Source organism: Pezoporus flaviventris, unplaced genomic scaffold (genome assembly GCF_033815535.1).
Source record: "Pezoporus flaviventris isolate CSIRO_AGI_PZ_B2104156 unplaced genomic scaffold, CSIRO_AGI_Pfla_v1 ptg000001l, whole genome shotgun sequence".
Lineage (NCBI taxonomy): Eukaryota > Metazoa > Chordata > Aves > Psittaciformes > Psittacidae > Pezoporus > Pezoporus flaviventris.
Window position 1 is genome coordinate 15,192,672 of NW_026892549.1, and position 22,118 is coordinate 15,214,789.

The following is a 22,118-nucleotide window of genomic DNA, read 5'->3' on the forward strand; positions in this document are numbered from 1 at the left end:
ACTTGTTACTGGTCTTCAGCTGGACATTGAGCCATTGACCACAACTCTTTGCATGTGGCCATCCAGCCGGTTCTTTCTCCACCGAGTGGTCCATCCATCAAATTGATGTCCCTCCAATTTAGAGATAAGGATGTCATATGGGACAGTATCAAACGCTTTGCACAAGCCCAGGTAGATGACGTCAGCTGCTCTACGCCTGTCCATCAGTTCTGTAGCCCCATCATAGAAGGCCACCAAATTGGTGAGGCAGGATTTCCCCTTAGTGAAGCCATGCTGGCTGTCACCAGGCACCTTGTTGTTTTCATGTGCCTTAGCATGCCTTCCTGGAGAACCTGCTCCAAGATTTTGCCAGGCCCAGAAGTGAGACTGACTGGTCTGTAGTTCCCTCGATCATCCATTTTCCCCTTCTTGAAAATGGGAGTTATATTTCCCTTTTTCCAGTTGTTTGGAACTTCCCCCAACTGCCATGATTTTTCAAATATAATGGACAGTGGCTTAGCAACTTCATTCGCCAGCTCCTTCAGGACCTGTGGATGCATTTCATCAGTTCCCATGGACTTGTGCACATTTAGGTTCTTAAGATGATCTCAGACCTGATCCTCTCCTACAGTCCCTGCATTTGCCTTCGAAGACTTGAGCAGCGTAGCTAGAGCACTTGCCTGTTAAGACTGAGGCAAAAGGTAATTGAGAACCTCAAAGACTCTTCTTCCTGTCTGAGGTGTTGTGGTCTTCTCTAGCCCCTGTAAGCTGAGGGCGAGCTCTTGTGGGACGCATGCAGGTTGGGTCTGTGGGGTGCCCAGCTGGTAAATCGAAGGGGTGAGGAGCAACTCAGTGGGAGAGGTGGTGAAGGTTACAGCTTGCCACCAGGACCCTTGAGATGGTGGTGAGAACTCTAAGGAGATCTGGTGGGACAGAAGAGTCAGAAAGCTGAGCAAGGTGAATAGGGTGACATGGGTGATGCCTAACATTTCTCCAACATCAGAGACCCAAGCAGGTGAACAGAGAGAGAAGGAAGAGGATGACGAGTCTAAGGAGCAGGGAATGCAGCTGGTGGGGAGAAGGGGGTAAAACAGGATTGAGAGGATTTAGGGCAGAGGAGAAACAGTGGTAGAGCAAAAGAAGTATGCATTAGCAAACTGAGGGTAGAAGAGGGTCTGTGCCCACTTATACTCTCCTTTGCAAAAGAGATCATGAGCCTCGAGTTGTCTTTTGTCTAAGATCAATGCCGAGATGAAGTACCAAAAATCTCTCCCAAAACCCCTAAGTGCTTCTTGGATAATGGAGTGCTGTCATTTCATGCAGTTGATGACAGGTGCTTTGTGATCCTTCGCATTTATTTATTTTCTTTGGATATCAGTGATGAGTGTTCCAGTCTTTTAGCTTCCCAGAACAAAAATCTGGAGGAGATTGGACCTACGTAGCAAATGTGTGAATTGCTGTTTAACATTTGTAGCTTTTCAGTCTGGCAGATAAATAACAGTTGCAGCCAGTGCTTATTTCAGCTGCGTGAAGTACAATTATAATGGGATTTTTTTTTTTTTGTGGCTTTCTAAGGTGATAGTTGTTGAGAGCTCAGTAGAGCTGGATTGATTGCACCAAGGCAATGGTTGCCTCAAGTGCCGTTTGCCACTATAGGATGGTGTACTAGCATCTCTGCTACTCTCTCACACTGCTTAGCTAGTTAAGTCTCAACTCGGGCATGAAGGAAATAAATGGGATAAGTGGATGGCAAAGGTTGAGTGTCTGTATTTTTTGGTCTCTTGCATTAGGGCTTGTCTGGTGCTTCAAATAAGCAAAATGAGTGTAAGAGGTAAAAGGTCCATGTGAGAAATTGCTCCAGAATAGGTATAGTAACTGTCCATGGAAAGCTGTGGAGAGAGAGTTTGGGGTAGGTGCCATCTGGGTGCTCCCAGCAGTCCAACCATTCTCCGGGGGCTGAAGCTGCTGCCGGTGAAAACTGGGGCCTGAGCTGCATTGGTCATATCTGTCCGAGTCACCACTTTGAGCTTGTGTCTTACCAAGCAAGGTGCTTGGGTGATCCAGCGCCACCTCATGCCAGCATAGGACCATGTCTTATTTACTGAATGATTTATAAATTGCTTTCATATCCTTGAGATTGGAAATTCTGGGACGAAACAAGAGCACACATTGCAGGCAAACACCTTTCTGTCTCATTTCCCTGTGGCTGTTAAGTATGCAAGTTTTAAGGAGCAGGCAGTTGTAAGCTTATGATCTGCTTGAAGTAAAATCACAAAATGTGACAAAAATGGTTAATTGAGCACAGCATTTGAACAGCTGGCAGCAAATGACAGGAATGGTACATCGGCTCACAAGAACAAGACTCCTACTTTGAGTATCCATCCACCTTGCAGTTAGCTTTGAAGCCTTTGTCATGTTCTCAGAGCAGGTGTCACATCTTAGAAAGGATATATTACAGGCTTTGATGGAAAATAAGAAAGATGTTACACTTCCGCTTAGTGTAACTTTAAATAAAGGAATTGTATTTTAAATGTACATATTTTGCTTGGTTTTGAATTGTAAGGAGCTGAACTGCTGTCTTAAGAGTTGATTTGCCTTTTGAGGGTCATGCAAGCCTATTTTTAGGATTGGTAATATGTGTTTCTCTTGTAACCTATTATACTTGCTACAGAGGAATCAAAATTTTATGGAAGTGTATGGGTGGGTTGTGCTACAACATATAGACATATGATAAGTGTCAGTTGTGGTGCCCCCTGGGAATTAAGGCAGCTCAGTGTCTGCGGTGAGATGGTGGCAGTTCACAGTCTGGAAATGGCTCCAGTGCCATTCAAAACATCATTTTTGAGCTCTTTTCACATGGTATCTTGCTGTTTGTTGGTGTTAAGGATAAGAATTGTGACCATTTCTGAATAAAATACAAGCTTAGGGTAAAACAGCAGTGACTGGGCTGCCTGTTTTGGGTCTCACCTATGCTATTACCAATGCGCATTTGCATGTTGAGCATAGGAATCAAACCAGTCTATTTCTGCTGAAGGAACACATAGTGTGCTGGAACTGTGCTTTGGATGTGCTGGACCACCCCAGCCTCAGCAGAAGGGAACCGTCAGGACTTGCAAACTTCTGATTCTCTCAGATCTGATTGCTGTTTCTCACACCACAGCTTTCACTAGCTTGCTCCAATGAACAGCAGATCTTTTGCAAATATTTACATGCCTATTCTCCCTTAACTCCTAGGAGAGAGAGAAAATGGCTTTCAGTTACTGATAGTTCAGCTTATTGCTTCCTGCAACTGTAGCCACTGACCCAAATGTGAACACACAGAAAACATATGCTGCGTTTTATTTGCCAACTGTAGAAAAGATGGGTTTGGAGCACACGAGATGTCACTTCTGTTTAGCCAACAAAATATTGTCTCCATTGCACTGAATGGCTTCCTTTGTAGTAAGTGCTGCATTTCAGGATGCCTGTCATATTTTGTCTATAAACTGTTTTACATGTTCTTTATCTTACAGTGTTTCTGTCTTGTTTGCAGCAAGGGAAACCATATGTCTTTGATAGAGTGTTACCTCCTAATACAACCCAGGAGCAAGTTTATAATGCCTGTGCCAAGCAGATTGTTAAAGGTAGGTGTTGTCTTTGTTTATTCCTGCTTGTGGGGAGGGAAAAAGATAAGATGTCTCCCTGTGTCCCCTCAAGCTATTTAAAGACTGGATAATAAATGTTTAGATGTCTCTATGGGAGTTTAATAACTAGTAATTCCAAGTGTTTCCTTTTTTAAGGACGTGTCTGTGTAAAAAAGAAAAAAAAAAAGCCATAAAACAAACAAAAGAAAAAGGGCTTAAGGAATTGCAGTAGTTGTTCCTAATTTTCTCCTTCTGTGTGACTGTTATTCCACCCTAATACTTGCTTTTTGTGATACATGATAAGCAACAGAAAGCATGTTCTTAATGCAGTGTGAGACTATGGGATGAGTGTGGAATAGCTGTGTCTTTGAATGGTAGACGGACCATTAAAGGAGAATTTAAAAGGCACTGGTTTGTAGCTGCTTTGCAGGCAGGTAGCTTGCATTTAAAAATGAAATTAGAACAGAAGTGAGTACTGGATGGCACCCTATTTGTTTAAAATAAAACCTTTATAAACTGTTGAAACTTGAAGATTTTAACTTGAGAATCAAGCATTTTGGGTGCATTTTAATTGTGTGTCATACTTCCCCCACCTGCCATACTTCTCCCACATCCCAAATCACCCTCAGACCTCCCACTTGGTTCTGATGCTGGATCGTCCATCCATGATGGTATTACAGCTGCTACAGCATCTCAGGGGTTACGAGTAGCACCTGGTTTAATAAACCAGTTATTCCCTGGTTTTGTGTGGTGTCCCTGCACCCTCCAAAATTTGGTCCTCAGCTTTTCTTTTTAAATCGAAGTATGTAGGCAATGCAAATGGTGTCAGAGCTGGTCAGAGTTGTGCTTGTATAGCAGCACAAGGCTGCACATTTAACACTGGAACTTATAAGAGATTCGGGGTTGCTCAGAGGTGCAGGAGCTACTGATGCAGTATTGAAGGACTTGCTAGTGTTTCAGGCATGGAGCTGGATCTGCTGTGAGCTTGTGTTGGCCAGTGGGGAGAAGTCCCTGGGGTGAGCAGTGCTACTGCGAATCCTGGGTTCTGTTCTGGAGGAACATTGGTTGACTTGCTCAGACAGCCTGGAGCAAACCAACATGCATGTAGTCTAGATGACTGGGGGGAGGACCAGAAGCTAAATTATTTCATGTTGGAGAGAGGAAGTGAGTCATAAGACTTCAGTCGCCTCCTCTCAGAGGGGAGCCTAATTATGGCAATTCTGACTTCAGACGGGTAAGGCTTTAATAAAACCTGGAGGGATTGGAGATGTAGAGCTTAGAAGTCATTAGTTTGGGTTGCTGACACACCACTCAACTTTTGGAAGTTTGGGGAACTGTTTCAGTACTACGGTGTGTGTGCGAACAGAAGCAGCACATTGCTGTTTGGAGACTTGTGGAGTCTATTTATATCCCCTGTGGCAGCTGGTTTCCCCTGAAAATGGGGAGAGAAACAAAATCCTGTTTGAGAGGAAATTGGAAGACCTAGATGAATGACTAAGCCTTCTTCATTAGCCGGTTAGAAAGGCAAATACATTCCAAAGTCCTACTTAAAAATAGAGTTAAAACATACTTTTGCATGTCTGTTAACTTGGACCTTCTAGATGACTTGAAAGACAAGTTTGTTGAGGGGGAGGGTGTAGAAGAAAGGTAAGGAGAAAGAGAAATGCGGGGGGGGGGGGGAAGAGAAGCAGAGAAAGTGAGGACAGTGATGGGGCAAGAGAGAAAGGGGGATGGGGAAAGAAAGAGTGCAAAACAGGGAGGCGAGGAGGGAGAGCACACTGTTACTGGAATGATGTTCTTGAGCTCTAGGCTTACATTTCCTTAGGTTTAATTTCCAGTTTAAAGACTGTGAAATGGATAGGACTTTTTCTGATAGACTGGAACAATGTAATTTACTACATGGAAATATGAGCTAAGTGCATTACACTGTTCAAGTCTTTGAGACTTTTTTAGATAGCTTTTGAAGGTTACCATTTGTTACCAGATTTCATTATACTTCCATGAAATGGCTGATGGTTTCATTGTGATTAACGTTATCACAGAAAATGCCAGCTGGCCTAGCAGTCTCTAAAACAATGGTTATAACTATATTTACAATGAGAATTACCTAAATGAGTTTTTTCATCACTAAAGAAGAAATGGGATTAGGTTTAAGTAAACAACTCAATGACTAAGTCGAAGTGTTTCATGTTCCGTACATGAGAAACGGGAATGTTTTTTAGAGGAGGAGAAGCAATATGTGTTACAGCAATTTGAATCAGAGTGGGTGCTGGGATGGTGTTCATTCAAGGTACCCCTAAGGGCAGAAGTACTGGTAGTGGAAGTGTGTGGGAAATCATCACTGGTGCATTTGACCACAGCTTGGGAACTTATGTTTACATTTCTTTTAACCAAACTAAGAAATATCGCTAAATCTGAAAGGGAACAATAGTGTGTGATTGCCACCATTTTTGCTTTGTTTCCAATTGCTCTCTGTTGCCAGAAAACAGCTTTATCTTCTTAATCTACACAGATGGATGTCTGCATCAGGATTTTGCGTTCTTCGTACATTTACAGTGAGTGAGAATATGTAATGGCCCAAGCTGTGAGCATGTTAGTGTGTGTGTGAACATCTGCACATTAGTGTCCTCCATGAGGAGGAGAAAATTGCTTTAATGATATTTTAGGTGGTGAGCTTGCTTTCACTGCGTAGTTTATCGACTTTCTATTCTGGTTACAAATACAGGCCTCAAATGCTGAGTTGCAGAACCTAGAAAGCTTAGAGATGGAAAAGATAAGTATAGAGCTAAATATTTGGCTTTAGAAATGAGGCTGAAAGGGCTTCCATAGAGCCATTTGTCTTTTCTTCTTGCCATTAAGACTCCTAAACTGGTCAATGGTCCATCTTCAAGGTCTCCAGCCCACAGCTCCCCTTGGCCATTTTTTGCAGAGCTCTGCTGAGTGCTCCCATGCTGCTGGAAGGACTTTCTAGGTCCCTAACATGAGTAAGTCTGTGTTGTACCCCTACACAATAGCTGCCGTTCTAGACTATTGCTACCTGTTCTATCCATACTCAGCATGAAAAAGGCCATCTGGCAGCAGCTGAATGGCTGAGTTGAGTAGCTGTTTTATATGGGAAGAGTAAATCAAACTGATAATCAGTATAGAAAGAATTAGATGAGGAATTAAGAAAAGCACTTTGACTCTTTTTGTTTGTTAAGTTATGTAAAAATCCCAGCTGATCTTTATTCAGTCACTTTGTTCACCTGTTGTTTCCCCTCCTGTTCCCGCACTCTTTAAGTTTTGCGCAGGCTGTTTCTATCTGGGACTGTCTTCTCTCTTTCTTCAATTGACAGATGGTATATTAACTATCTTAATGTGGAAAGCCTTCCAACAAAAATAACCTCTTCTACTACTGAGACCATTGGCGTTTTTTAATTGCAGCTGATGCAAAAGGCCAAAAGGCTATTTTTTTTTTTTTGTGAAACAAAGTATTTTCTGCTATTTGGGAAGGTAAATTGCTTACCTATGCTTCCTCAAGCAGAATGTATCTTAATATACATTGATGCAAATTCTGAGCAATTTTCTTACATAACAGTTGATTAATTAGGTTGTTTTCCCCCTAGGCTGTGTACCAGTATAGAGCTGATGCTGTACCTTGAATTCACCTGGGCATAATAAGCCGTTTTTTTTTTTTTTTTTTTTACTTCAAACGTCTTTTTTTATTATTTTTTTAATTTTCTAAGTTAACCGGATTTGCCAAAAAGAGGACGTAGTAGAAGCAAACTCTTAGATTCTGTTCAGATGTCCTGGGAATTTAAACGCATTTGGACGCCAAGTGGTATTTTAGAAACAAGCAAGAGTTGCATACGTTGGCTCAAGGATTTCTGAGCCCCACCACCCCCCCACCTCTTCTGCCTCGGGATGATTATTTTTTTGATGCCTAAACACCTTTGAAACTAGTTCTTTGCTTCTTCCAGACACTTTAGCTCATTTAACTGATTTCCATCTGAAGAAGAAAATGAACCTTCCTTATTTTCTAACTTACAACAAGATTTTAGTTTAGAATAAAAAAATTCAAACACAAATACTTTCCTTCCTTCTGGCTAACAGAGATGGAGGCTTCCATACACAATAGATATGGAGTACTTACAACTGGATGTAGCCTCAAAAGTTAAATATGACTGTTTCCCTGTTGTGCTTATACATGTGTGTGTTTAAAAGGAAAAGTTAAGTAAATTTTATATTTGAATATTATTTTTATATTTATATTTAAGCTTTATATTTAAAAAGTTTCAAATACAGTTTCATTAAATAATGCCTTGCCTATAGGCTATTTTGAAGTTTAGTATTAATCTGATTAACTTTTTTAAAGGAAATAAAATTTTTGTATTTATACAAAAGATATAACTTTTCTCTCCTGTGAGCTGCGGCCACTGTTTTTACACTGCAAATCCTTGGTTGCATCTCTGCCTCTACCTCCTTGGTCCGGTGCTTCATATTTCTGCTGGTTTGCCTGATTTAGACCCATCAGTGCAAGTTGAGTGGAACTCCTAGAAGAATTCGTTTTAAGGTTTTAATGTTCACCAGTCTTCAGGAATTTGCTAAGCAGCTATTTTTGCCTCATTAATACTTTAATTTCTCCCAAAGCCAATGCTTAGAATATATTGAGGATTTATTGGGAAAAAAAGTCACTCAAATTGCACCTGTAAAAGTTCAAGTGAATGGGCTTTGAACGTAGTGCAGAGGGGGAGTGAGGCTCGCCACCTGCTTTCTCCTGCGTTCAAGCTACCTTTGTTGTAGCACTTCCACTCAAATTCATTCTGTGGTGAACTGAAAATGAATGAGATGTTCCCTTCAGAAAAGAGCTGGTGAGGGAATGTTTTGAAAGAACCAGTAACATGGTCCTATTTAGAAGGTGAAGTAATGGGTTGAAGGCAGAACTCAAGATAGCACTGCATCTGTGCCTGGACATCTGTTTTTTTATCTATGCAATTGTTATTTATAATTACTTACTTTAAGCATTGTTTCTCTAAAGCAAGAATAAGCAGAGTATCTATTTTTGTAAACAGATGAGGATGCTAAATTTATACAAAATGTTAATACCAGAATGACAGTAATTAGAATCTCTTTGTCATTTTCCTAGATTTCAAGATTCGAAAAATTTACCCAGCAATACTTTGTGGAGGTCTATACAGCCTCTGGCTTGTCTGTTCTCTTCAGCTCTCCAAAACAGTTCTGACACAAGTTAAATAGCTACACTCTGTGTTTAATTAGAATATATATTTTTAAGATGTCTTCATCCCCATTTCATCCTTACTCAGTATTGCTGTATAGGAAGTGTTGGGTCTGTGTAGCAGTTGTCTTTGAAAAACATCTCCTTCCTTCTCTTTTTATCAATTTCTTTTCTTTGAAATAACCTTTTTATGTTTTTTCTCTGATTTTTTTTCATGTTTGTTTCTTCTTCATTCTTTTTATATTTTTCTAATGTATCATATTTAAGTATTCTTTCTCTCTGGACCAGCTCCACACAGACATATGGAAATACAAATAAGGAGTTTATATGTGTTTATGTTTATGTAAATGCAACATATATGGCATATGTAATATTATATAATATAGTCATGTGTATATATTTCCTATAAGTACACACACGCAAACTTCTTTTTTTCTCCTGCTAGCCTGTATTAGTACAGATATAGTGGGGTGAGCAACAGAATAAATATTTCAGAAGGAAGGTGGGCATCCCTAAGCGAGCATCCTGGCCAGCATCATTCTTGCTGCATTTGGGAACCAGGTGGATCATTCACAAGAGTCTGGTGTGAGCTGTGTGGAGTTTTTAGGTTGGAGGTTTCCTTCATTTTTTTTATGAGCAACTATCGTAAATATTACCCTATTTTTTATTCTTACATGAAAGCTGCATCAGTAGGTGCCCTTACTTAAGACTTCAAATTCACTTGCCTGGAGCAAGTCCCACCCAGTAATCCGTTCAGCTGCAATGAATGGACATGGGACTGTGCCTAAGAACCAGCTGGTTTACAGCCCACATGGATTTCTAAAAGCTATTGTAGACATTAACCACTGCAAATTTAAAAATGGATTTTTTTCATATATTAATGCAATATAAATTTATTCATTCTCCCTTGAGAGAAGTATATTTCAATAAAGCCAGGTCTGCTTGTATGACTTTCTTCTTGCTTTCCTCTTACGCTTTACAGACAAGCTTGAAAATTAATGAGGCCATGAACTGTTGAGGGTGATATAGTAGTAACAATGCACAGTATAATTTTCTGTGTGGTGCATTTGAAATGCAGGCAGTTTTCTGCTTCCCATGTTACACAGGTATATGAGAAAATGTCTGGTGTCCAGAGCTTTTTTTTTTTTCCCCCCAGGGAAATGGGATGTCAATAATTCTACAATTCTTTAATTTAGATTTTATTATGAGTTTTTTTTTTTCTTAAAGGTTGTGTCATATTTTTCTTTTTGTTTATTGCACAAACTATTTTCTAATTGAGCATCAACATTGTGGAAGACTTGAAATTATGATAATCAAGCTTTAAGATGGCAATATGAGTTTTAATTGTTTTTCTTCTTGCAGATGTTCTTGAAGGGTACAATGGCACAATCTTTGCTTATGGGCAGACATCATCAGGAAAAACACATACTATGGAGGTACAGTGGCAAAATTAATTCAGTTTGGTAGAAGCAGTAGAGTTATATGTACCAATTACTTGAACAAGCCAGCTATCTGGTGCACTCAGCTGTAAGTAAAAAGAGATCTGGGTATGTTTAGGTTCTGTTGCCTTTTAAGCTGTAGTATTTCTTTCAACATGGAGGGTTTATTTTCAGGAGACGTCTACAGATATCTAGCCAGACTAAGAAGTGGTGAGTGAAAAATATCAAGTATTTTCTCCATATTTGTTTTAACAGTTTAGCGATGTGTGTATTTTACAGGATTTGAGTGAGATTTGTTAATCCACAAATGAAAACAGTAATAAGGGTCTGTAGAGTTCCCTTGCATGCAGAATTACGAAAATTCCTGCCTTGGTTATAGGTTTTCTCATTTGCACTCCCCTTCTGGGAATATCACTCTCACATGCTACAGCACGGATGAATTTGAGAATTGTTGCTTTGGAGGAGAAAAATGCCAAATTGTACCAAATTCCAGTGGCTGAAGTCCCAAGTCTGTTCATATTTCTGCTATATGAGGTGTGTCAGTTTCTGCTGTGTTTATTTATTACTTTTTTTAACTGTTCAATTAGAAGACATTTACATATTTTAGGCCTTCGCTAGAAAAGGAGGATCATTCAAGCATTTAATCCTCACATAGGATTGTTCTATCACAATGCTGTACAAGCTTGGAGCATTTCAGTTCAACTGTGAACATTAAATGGGAGGTCTTAAAGCAAAGTTTTGCTAAATAAAAGGAAAAAGTTAGTTTTCATTCATTTAACAGCATCAGATGGTTTTGCTACATGATTAACACAGGTGACCTACCTAACCTGAAGGCTGAGTAAAGCAATATTCCTATGAGCCAAAAAGCCCTGGTGAATTTGCTGTTCAGTTGCCACAGTTGCTCCTTTCCTGGAGGATGCAATAACTGATATCTCACATCTAATTAAGTCTGTCCTTGTGAGGATGGGGGAAATCACTAGCTCAGACCTCACAGATGGCACAATGGCTGAGTAATCCACCAGCTCTGAATGTAATTAAATCAAAATGTCTGCAGGGCTTGTGCTGGTGCTTCCACATGGCATGGGGAAAGATCTCTTAAAGCCAATTTATATTCAGAATTACAAGCTGTGATAAAGAAAATGACTGTAGAAAAATGGCTGGTTTACTTCTTTAATAAAGAAAAAGCTGTCATTTTAAAGTGGAACCAAACCTATATTCAGTTTTAATCCCCCTTTTAACCTAACATCCTCTTGTAAAGTTGCTAAAGTATGTTGTGGAAGGAAAAAATAGTCTGAAGTTGAAGAAATAGTAAATCCTCTTGATAAAGCTGTTATGGAGGATTTTCGGTGAACTACTTCATAGTATATTAATCTTAAACAGGACATGGTAGTGTAATATAGCCACGATAAGCTCTCTGACAGAGATAGGTCCTTCTCCTGTGCTAGAAAAAGCATTTATCAACCTGTATAGCAAGATAGATACCTTCTTAAAAATTGCATATTTTTGCTCATAAAATTATATTGATGGGCTTTGACATTATAGTAATTTTCAATACTGAATCCTTATAGATTGTAGTTATTGTGTCAACATCCCGAAATAAAACTGCACTGTCTCAAATGATGCATTTCAGTAGCTACTGCCTGCTATGTTTAAATGTAGAAAGTAAAGTTATTATTTAAATGAGAGGCTTTAATGAGCAGGGAACTCTCCATCTGGGTGCTTTGGGTTAGTTTACAAACTGCAGTATCAGCGTAGCAGCAACAGCACATGTCTAAAACTTGTTCTGAGGTTACAGCTAACTCCATGAGAGTGGCTTTTGGTGTTTTGGTGGGGTTTTTTGATGAGTTTTTGGTTGTTGTTGTTGTGGGTGGTTTTTTGGTTTTGTTTTTGGTGTTTTTTTTTTGTTTGGGGGGTGTTTTTTTTTTTTGTTATTATTATTTAATTTTTTTTTTTTATTCCAGCTCTCCTGTGAATAGCCTACTTTTACCCTTTTATCTTTCTCTTCCCTTCCAGTTTATGGTCTCCATAAATTATAGTAAGACCTGCTTCAATCATCTTTTAGTAAAAATCCATTTATAATAAAGTAAAAAATGAGTATTTTTCAATGCATGACAGACTGTCGGTGTTTCAGCCTTTTAAAGATCTTAACTCCAATTCTTCAAGTGTTGAATGTGATCTTGTTTCACTGTAGTTTCTGCTGACTTAAATAGCGAGAGGGCTGGAGCCCAAGAAGCTGTAGATGCAGTGATTGAGTTATACTTAATCATGTTTTACAGATTGATTTCGCTTCTGAGCTGGAGACAGCTACGTAAAGGAAATCATAATTTTTACAGGGCTTGTTGGGGTTGGAAGAATGTTTAATCAGATGCTTTTGTCAGTTGTCACTTCCCCACACTTATTAAGGGATATGTTTACCTGGTGCAGTGATCCCAAAGCTGATGCACCTCTGTGCAGACAGAAGTTTCTGCAACAAATCTTTGAATTCAAATCATCCCTTGGCTGAGATAATGATGCAGCTTGGTCAAAGCAACTACAGAAAAGGGGATGCTGCCTAGCTCTAGCATTTTTGGCTCTATAGCTGCCTTTGCCACTTTAGGAATCATGCATTTTGCAGTACTTCATAGTGTAGACGTACCTTTGGTTGGATTTATGTGCGCTGAAGAAGTATCAACTAATTTCTGTTTTTTCCTAGTTTAGGAAAAACTCCTTTTTCCCTCTTTGGGAAAACCCTCTCCATGCAGTAATACAGGATAGTCAGTTGGTTTCAGTGAGCTTTTCAAGGACTTCTTCAGGGAGAAGAAATGGATAGTGTGAAAACTGTATCGCAGTCTCTGTTCAATAACTGCACTGTGTGGCAGAACCAAGTAGTGAGCTGGCAAGGTAAAACAATGTTGGGATGTGTGCTTGTGCAAAGTTTTCCCCTCCATCAGGGATTTAGTTTATTCATTCACCCTTTTTTTTCATTCTTGTGAAATAAAATGATGTATCATATGACAAGGACTTTTTTAGTTTTTGAGAAGCATAATAAGATGTTGAATATGGTATAGCACTTAATGCTTTTGCTGCAGAAGGCAATATTATTTGTATAATATAGATGAAATATTCATAGTTTAGATACAGCTGAGTGCTGGTTTCCAGGGAAGGCAGTCAGCAGCAATGTAACTGATTTATCTATATTCCCATGCCTCCCCCTCCAGATATTTAGGTATTTTCAGGGCAGAAACCTAGTAACTACTTTAAATGCAGGCTTTGAGACAGAGAGAGATTTTGTCAGTTGTGTGAAATTTTCTTTATCCTAGGCTGATGCTTAGAGGTTGTCATTTCACTAGCTTTAGCGAAAAAGGAAGCCATGTGTAGGAAGACTATATTTGAGTATACTAATGAAGGTTGAGAAACTTGCAAAACATCAATATGAGCCACTAGTCATTCACAGACATGCTTAATACTGAAAAACATATGTACACTTGTATGATTTTCTTACTATTTTGCTAAAAAAAATAATCTGGTGTTTAATAATTTTTAGCAAATACAGATTAAATCTGACTTCCCATGATTTGGAATTGTATGGTTACCCACTATATTTAAAAGAAAATAAAATTCCTTACCACTATATGGAGTGACATGCTTTGTGCTGATATGGGCAGTATTATTTGGACAAAGATATATTCAAAAGGTGTATTACAGTTTCTAGATGCTGTGTTCTGATGGAGTCTTACAACTACTGAGTTGTTATTGCATATTTCAGCAGTTTCATAAAACATTTGGAATTAACAGTGAAGTGTATCCTGTAGTCAGAAAAGGTTTTTATTTCAATTCTATTTTTCTATTCAGTTTTCAAGTGGTGTTAGTTTTCCTGCATGTGTCTGTCAAAAAGAGAAATGCAAAAAGGAGCCACACACCAGGGAAATTGTTAGTTTTAGTTAATATTCAGTTCTTGAAAGAAAGGAGGAAGGTAGTTGTACAAATTAACATGGAGAACAGTAGCATTCGTAAGGCACAGCTCCCTGGCAATAGGCCCAGCAAGCTCAAATCGGAATATATTACTCTAATCCTCAAATCCCTGCAACCCAGATTTCCCTTTAGTATTCTAGCATAGTAGTGAAAGAGAAACAAAATGTTTTAAAACTTCTGTTTCTGACATGTTTCCAAATAACTGATTTAACTGGGAGAACTGGGCTGTTACTTGTACATTTGTGTTTATTCATCTGTCTTTGGTTGGAGAGTGGCAGCGTAAATAGCAGCAGGACAGGACGCTTAGCAAATGGCAGGAGCTGACAAAACGAATAGGTGCTTTGTTGGGTGAAGAGTGCTAAGACTTTGAGTTCTTCTGCCATCTTTTCAGTGCACTTACAGCAAGTGAATCCTCTGCACAAGAGCAGGAGGTATGTTCATAGGGACCTGCTGGAGGAAAGTGTGTTTGGACAAGGCTTTCTCCTCTCTTGTGCCTGAGTAAAGCTTTCCAAGACATGGTTTGATTTTGTGTCTGCAGGGAAAGCTGCACGACCCTCAGCTCATGGGAATTATTCCAAGAATTGCACATGACATCTTTGATCACATCTACTCCATGGATGAAAACCTGGAGTTTCATATAAAGGTAAATGCAGAATAACGTGTTATGTAATGGGTTGGACAGAAGAGAGTGGAGCTGGATGGGAAATCTGCATTTATGCTGTAACATTGTGCTTCAGAATTTTTCCTTTCTTCCTTTTATAACTCAAAAAAGCATTATGTTACTAAGGATATTTACTAGAAATAACCTAGTACAGTTACTAGCCTTTGATGGAAGTTTTTCTTGAGTGTGTTTTCAGCTCATGTTCACTAGTCTGTTGACTGTCTTGTCTCTCACCACAGTTGATAGGGTAATCAGCATGGTAAGAAAACACCTCAGCTTCCTCAAAGACTGTACTTAAGCCCCATTACTTATGACCATAAATACCACTGATCTCCATGACATTTGTGAGAATACTGATATGCTGTCCTGTATAGTGTGTGGGTTTGAAATGGAGGAAAGATGGCTTTGGGCAATTTGCAGAAAGATGTTTAGAAGTAATTTTTTTCTCAGAAGCCTGTGTATGAATTCGTTAAGATGGTGGTCTTAGTCTCAATTTGGACAGCTACTGTGTTTTTCCATGTCCCTATCTTGATCCCAGCCATATGATCTCTCAAATTTCTTGAGTGACCTTTAATTCCCACTGTTCATCCAGTCTCCTGGAGAGCGTTCAGCCATGGCAGGAGGCATTGGTCCATCTGGCAGAGTTGGGGTCAGGTACATCTTGTTTCCTGGCAGACATCAGTAAAATTACCCAGTGAAAAATGAGTACTCCTCTGTCATCCCACCCCCAAAATGCATACACTATACCTAAATGGCTTCAGTACAGTTAAGTGGCTGAGCACAGGTAGAGTGTGAAAACGCTGTCCCTTCTCTGGCTGTGACCAGGTGATGCTCTCTGAGAATGAAGCTCTTCTCCTCTGTCTCTCTTGTGCTGAACAAGTTGGAGAGGAGTAGATTTTTAGTGCTGCTTGCATTAAAGACTTGAAGCACTTCTGGGGGGATATATGTGTGTGTATGTATTTTTATAATCAGAGAACCTCTGATAGCCACTGATCTTCCAGAAGGACTAGGTCATTTTGTATTGAGAACATTCTTAGCAGTGCCTGTTTGTGGGCATGCTCATGAAGTACGCACAGAAGAATGTATGAATTACAAATAAACCATCTGAATATTTTAATAGATCTTAGATTTTAAAATATTGAGCTCCTTAAGAAGAGACACCTCTGAATTTTTATAGAAATGTCTTCCATAGGAATGACACTGATTTCTCTTTGTAATCTGTAAAGTTGTCCTGTGGGTGTTGCTATTCTACATGATAGCACTTGGATACCAACAGATGGGGACCCCCTTGTACAAGATGTAGTAAATTCCTGTCCTGGCAGATGATTATCATTTTATAAATCATGTTCTACCAGCAGTGAATTGTTTCAGTGGTTTTCTTACCATAGTTGACATTTATGAATATCTTAACAGAAAGGCTGCCTAAATAACAGTGAATGAGTGAGTGATTATACAAGGAGCTGTCATTGAGAGAAATGCATGTTCTGTCAGTGGGAGCAAGAATTTAACTAAACTGTCATACTCTTTTAATAACTGAGCCAGTGTTGAAAATTAACATCATTTTTTTCTTCATTTCCCCACTTTAATAGAGACACATTTAAAACAGGGAGGTGTGTTGGTCCTCAGCAGTGTGTTAATAGGATAATATAAAGCATGTGAATTAAGTCTGGGAGACCAGGACTGTTAAAATGAGCTGATCCAGAGGATGGCTTTAAATGGGACACAGGTGAAGTAAAATGCATAAAAGCAAAATATATCTCTATTTAATAGCAGTAATCACATAGGAAGATCAATTCACTGGTATAAAACCCCACATGATTTATTTTTCACATGAGAGAAAAAGATAATTTACTAAATAGCTAGAATTTACTGATACCTAGAGTTTAGCTATCTAGTATTCTAGCTAAATAATCCCTGGGTAAAGCTTATTTAGGGTCTGGCTAGGTACCATGCCCCTATCACATTTGTGTTTGCTACTGAGTTGAATACCCTTTTGTTAAGAAAGTCATTCATTCAGTCATTCTCCCTCTCCTTTCTTTTTTTTTTAGGACAATTGTCTGTTTCTCTGTTACAGAAAAGCTCATTTTCAGTTTCTTCTTTGGGACTTGATTCAAGACAGAACTTTTATTTATGCTTCATTTTAAATTGAATTTGCTATATATTGGTCATATTGCTTAGGCTTATGTAACTCATATGTTAAACCACCGAAGGTGCTGCCTCCTTTTGTGCTGCTGAATATCAGTATACCTCCTACAGTTGTCAAACTTGACCCTTCTCGTGGTGCAGCTATCCTGGTATGACAGTAGCCAAATTGATTTGATTCTGTTCAACACTTTTGTCAGTTTTGCCTGTGTTAAAAACAAAAAAGAAGATAAGATTTGTCTGAAGTTGTTTTTTTCGTTTACATTCCTGATGAATCCCTGATAAAATGGAGAAAGATCAGTGACTTGTAAATCATGCAAAATACACGGATGTTCACATGGAAGATGTGATTCAAACTATGTGGGAAGTGGGCTTTATTTTTAGTTTGGTGCTTTTTATTTTGGCAGATATGGAAATAGAGGTACAAAGATGTATAAATCTAATGTTTCTTAATTAGGTTTCGTACTTTGAGATATATTTGGACAAAATAAGGGACCTACTTGATGGTAAGTGTTGCATTTCTTGTGTGATTAAGTGTTTTTGGGCTTGGTGTAGTGCTTTGAATCAGGGCTTAAGGGGAAACAGCTATTTTCTTTGACAGTAGCTGTATGGGTTTGTGAAAAAGAATTTAGCAGTTGAAGTCATCTGATCTCTAACTCTTGTGCACCTACCTCTGCAGTGCTACATAGCTTGGTTATAAAAGGGTACAGAGAATTTTACAGACTCCAAGGCAGGTCTGAGCCTCATTGCCAATATATGTTCTCGAAGTCAAGCTGTAATAATGTATATAGTGTTCCATTGGTTTTTGTTGTGTTTTGATTGTTTCCTCCTCCCCACCCCCGTTAACTCTGGATGCATTCAGTTCAACATATTCCTTGCTTTGCTTCTGTTAGGTAGAATTTATTGGGAGTGATCTGTATTTTTTACAATTTGTGTCTCTGTGTATGTGCACTGTATGTTAGTGAAAGTGTGAATTGCATGTGTGAATCAGTCCGAAGACAGAAATATGCGCTAATTGTACCACAAAACCAGGAACAAGTATTTGAGCTGTTTTGAATTCCTCCGAGTTCTTCTGTCTTTTTTGAAATTCTTGCTGCTTTGGCAAAATCCGAGTTGGTCTGTGTTCCATTTTACTGATCCACGCAATAAACAAAAGTTTTTGAGGAGTAAAGTTAGCTTTAAAGAAACAGGTACAAGGGGAACAGAACAAGAAACAAGTTTAATGTAAGAGAAATATTGGTAGTTCATAAGGAGTGGGAAGCAACTGCAGTTCTCGCTTACAAATTTGATATGTTCACAATATTTGTCTGTCAGTTCTATAGTTGACACATTATTACCTGTGGAGTATTCTTAATGATTGCCATCTTTTTTTTTCTAGTGTCAAAGACAAACCTCGCTGTACATGAAGATAAAAACAGAGTCCCATATGTTAAGGTACAGGGAAAATTTGATGTTCAGTTTTTCATTCTTTCTCGCATACTCATTTATTTACACATTTCCATTTGTATCCCAGTGTGTTTGCTGAAATGATTCAACTTATGTTTGGAGTCGTGAATGTTCAAATAGTACTGGTCCCTGGATTTAAATAGTTTCTGGAAATATTAACAGGCTTGAATCATGTTTGCTTTATTTTCCTAACTTTAAACATTTACATTTTGATAGTATGGTGTTAAATTTTAAGGACTCATATTCCCATTTCATGGCAGATATGAAAGAGAACATTTTGAAGGATTTTGTTCTTGAATTTTTTTGCGTATGTGCTATAATCTCACAATATTTTAGAACAGATTTGTTGGGTTAGGAATTTGTTTTATAACTTCCTGGGCCCTCACTTAAATATAATGTAATGAACATATATGAGGCTTAATAATACACATAAAATATTGTTCTGTTTATTCTCATCCTCAGGAGGGGAAAAAAAAAAAGATAAAATAATTCCTGCAGTAATATTGCATTAAGGCAGAGAGCAAGGACTGTGCATCTTGTCTTGTAGTTTGAGAGAGAGAAACTAATTTGGGTATGTAATCTAACCCAAATTAGTAGTGGGAATATATGCTGTATCAAGTCTTTAATCTGGTGAAAGAAAATTTTCTCCCAGTTTACCCTGAAAGTCATACAAAGGCATCTTTTGTGCACTGCCTTGCTAATGATCATGTTGGATGTTGGTGGTTCTTCTAATTATTTTGTTCATCAGTGCTAAATATCCTTCCTGATGGCATTTGGAGTGCTAGCGCTATTCCTAAAGCTTTCTGGTTTCAACTTGCATTTTTCTAGGGTTGTACAGAAAGATTTGTATCGAGTCCTGAAGAAGTTTTGGATGTCATTGATGAAGGGAAAGCTAACCGTCATGTAGCCGTTACAAGTAAGTATTCTGCGGAGGCTTTTCTGGCTATACAGTGTGGGTGATTGTAGCTTCCTAGTGATGTATTGATTCTTCACATTCACAAAGTATGTGAAAGATGTAATGATGCACAAATTATAACGCTTTAAAATGAATAGTGTGTACTTTTTTTCACTGCTTCACTGCATACAGAAACATTTATTGACTTTCAGCTTTGAGAACTCCTGAATTTAATACATGGCATTATATAGTATTTTTATATAAAGTGTCAAATATGTATTGTTACACAGTATAGATATCTTGAAATTATGTCTAACTGAAATTACATAGATACTCTCTTCTTTGTGCTACAAGTCTAGAACTCAAAATAATTCACTGCTCAAACAGCAGGCAAAGACTGCAGAGCAGTTGTCAGACTCTGCCTATCTCTTGCAAGTTATCCCAGTGAAGCAATGACTTGGACTGAGTTCCCATGATGGCAAAGCAAGCAAATCTTCCTGAATTAGAAAACGTAATTGCTTCAGCCTGTGCCAGATTTGTTGACATTGTGTTGCATGCAGCCTACTAGCATTATGCTAATAAAAAGGATGGGTATCTTTGGCCTGTTCCCAGTTTATTCTGTAAGATGTCTTTGATCCAAGCAGTCACATTGGCAGGACCACAGCTTATAACTCTGATCTTTGGGGTGGGGTATTCGTATATTTTTTTACTACATAAATTGATTTTTTATGGCACACAGAGTAACTTCTTTCTCTTCCATGTCTCTACCTTCTCATTTTGTTAACTACTATATTGCCTTAGCTATCCCATGCCTTTCTCATCATAGTAATAGAAATGAATTATCTTTTTTTCGAAGTAATGTTTCCTTCCATTGTTTCTCCTAGTCTCTTTAAGAAAAAATATCCAAATACAGCTTTTGCTGTGGTACCACCTGTTGCATTCGGTGCACACAGAAAAGTTCTGATAGAAGCTGACACAGAATGAATTTTACCTAGACTGAAATCCAAGGAGCAAATTTGGAAGCATTATTGAAAAAACTGAGTTTGGAAGTGGAGAAGAAAAAGGGAGTTCGAAGAGCTACAAACATTGCTACAAATGCGAATGGGTGAAAGGTGGTAGTGGGGTTTCTGGTAACAGAAAATAGAGAAAATGGATGAGAAATGGTTTACTGATTCTTAGTGCTTTCTTTTTGCTACTTTATGAAACTTCAAGCATAACATGGTTACAATCAAACTTACAACAAGCTGAAGCTGACACTAACTGCTTGTGTTTTACCTGTGGCCTGGGTGAAGGGTTTTTAACTACTTAAGTAATAAATATCACTCTGAAATTTGAATTTAAATAGCATGGTTTTGACAAAAACTTTTGCTAAATGTTGTGAGATCTCACACAATTGGACTGAGATGTGCCCAGCAATTATTTTTACTTCTCTTTAAATTCTCTTGCTCAGCTCAAAATTATTCGTCTGTCCAGGATGCTGGGCATAACATACTCATTTTAGTTCTATGTCTAAATAGTGTCTGTTATATCACATAATTTTTTTGTGTAAGCTGTCTATGAAGAAGCATAAAAGGACGGAACCTTTATTTCTTACTGTATCTGTGAAATGTTTTTTTATTATTCACAGAATCCTAGAATGGTTGAGGTTGGAAGGGACCTCAAAGCTCACCCAGTTCCAACCCCCTGCCGTGGGCAGGGACACCTTCTACTAGACCAGGTTGCTCCAAGCCCCATCCAGCCTGGCCTTGAACACTACTTATGCTATGAATTTTTACTATTTCTGGTCAAATATTATTGCTTCAGGGGAACAAAAAAATCTTCAAAAAAGAAAGGAGAAAAAAAACCAAACAAAACTGAACCAGCTTTTTTCCCAAGATTGTCATTTAGCATGAAGCTGGTTCATCTGGTCATGTTGGGAGAAAACAGGAGCTCATTCTGTAGTCAGTGAGTGAGCTTTATTTGCAGCTCTTGGCATGGACACTTCTGTCACTACAGCGGTCTGGGTTCTCCAGTGAGTGGTCTTGCACTTTCGAATTTGCTAGCCATAGGCAAGCTCTGATGAAATAGAATTTCTTTGTCATTTAAACAAAACCTTTCAAATATGATTGCAGATATGAATGAACACAGCTCTAGGAGCCACAGTATCTTCCTTATTAATATTAAACAAGAGAATGTGGAAACTGAGAAAAAACTCAGTGGAAAGCTCTACCTGGTAGACTTGGCTGGAAGTGAGAAGGTAATCTTCCCTTTTACCTTAACTGCTGAATGATCCTAGTGGGATCACTAAACTGGTTATGTGAATGTGTGTCAGTGCCAACTAAGCTAGGTTTTACAGAAGTCTTACCTGAGGTTATCATTAGTATGTCAATCTTTTTGTTTCTTCCATGTGGGGTGGAGAAAAGGAGCAGATCAGAACTATTGGTGTGACATGCAAAACCCAAAAGCTGTAATATATCTTTGTTTATAATGAAGTGGCTTGAACCAGAGTATTTTTATATAGTTTACACTTAGTTATGGGTATTTGTAGAAAGTAGTGTAATGCTTATGGAACTTGCCAAATGAGACAGCTATTTTAATTTGCTTATATTCATACATGTCCTGTTTCTAGGTTTTCTGTAATTGTTTCTCATGTTGGATCAGTGAAGTAACAGCAGTTAATGCAGTTACACAGCTGAAGTCTATTTGAAGCTCACTGAATGACTCTTTTGATATAGAAAATATAGAAAAATACTAACCAGAAAAGAACTTGTATCTGTTTGCCAAAAGA

At 38.4% G+C, this 22,118-nt stretch overlaps 1 protein-coding gene across 1 annotated transcript in view; it reads left to right on the forward strand.

Moving 5' to 3' along the window:
• Positions 1 to 22,118, forward strand: part of KIF5C (kinesin family member 5C) — an 83,283-nt gene that overhangs the window by 22,928 nt on the left and 38,237 nt on the right. Inside the window, exons 2-8 of the mRNA XM_061445409.1 lie at positions 3,512 to 3,602; positions 10,180 to 10,253; positions 14,746 to 14,850; positions 17,468 to 17,516; positions 18,389 to 18,444; positions 19,285 to 19,372; positions 21,463 to 21,587. Coding sequence (XP_061301393.1) covers positions 3,512 to 3,602; positions 10,180 to 10,253; positions 14,746 to 14,850; positions 17,468 to 17,516; positions 18,389 to 18,444; positions 19,285 to 19,372; positions 21,463 to 21,587 — 588 coding nt within the window. The remainder of the gene's footprint in view (positions 1 to 3,511; positions 3,603 to 10,179; positions 10,254 to 14,745; positions 14,851 to 17,467; positions 17,517 to 18,388; positions 18,445 to 19,284; positions 19,373 to 21,462; positions 21,588 to 22,118) is intronic.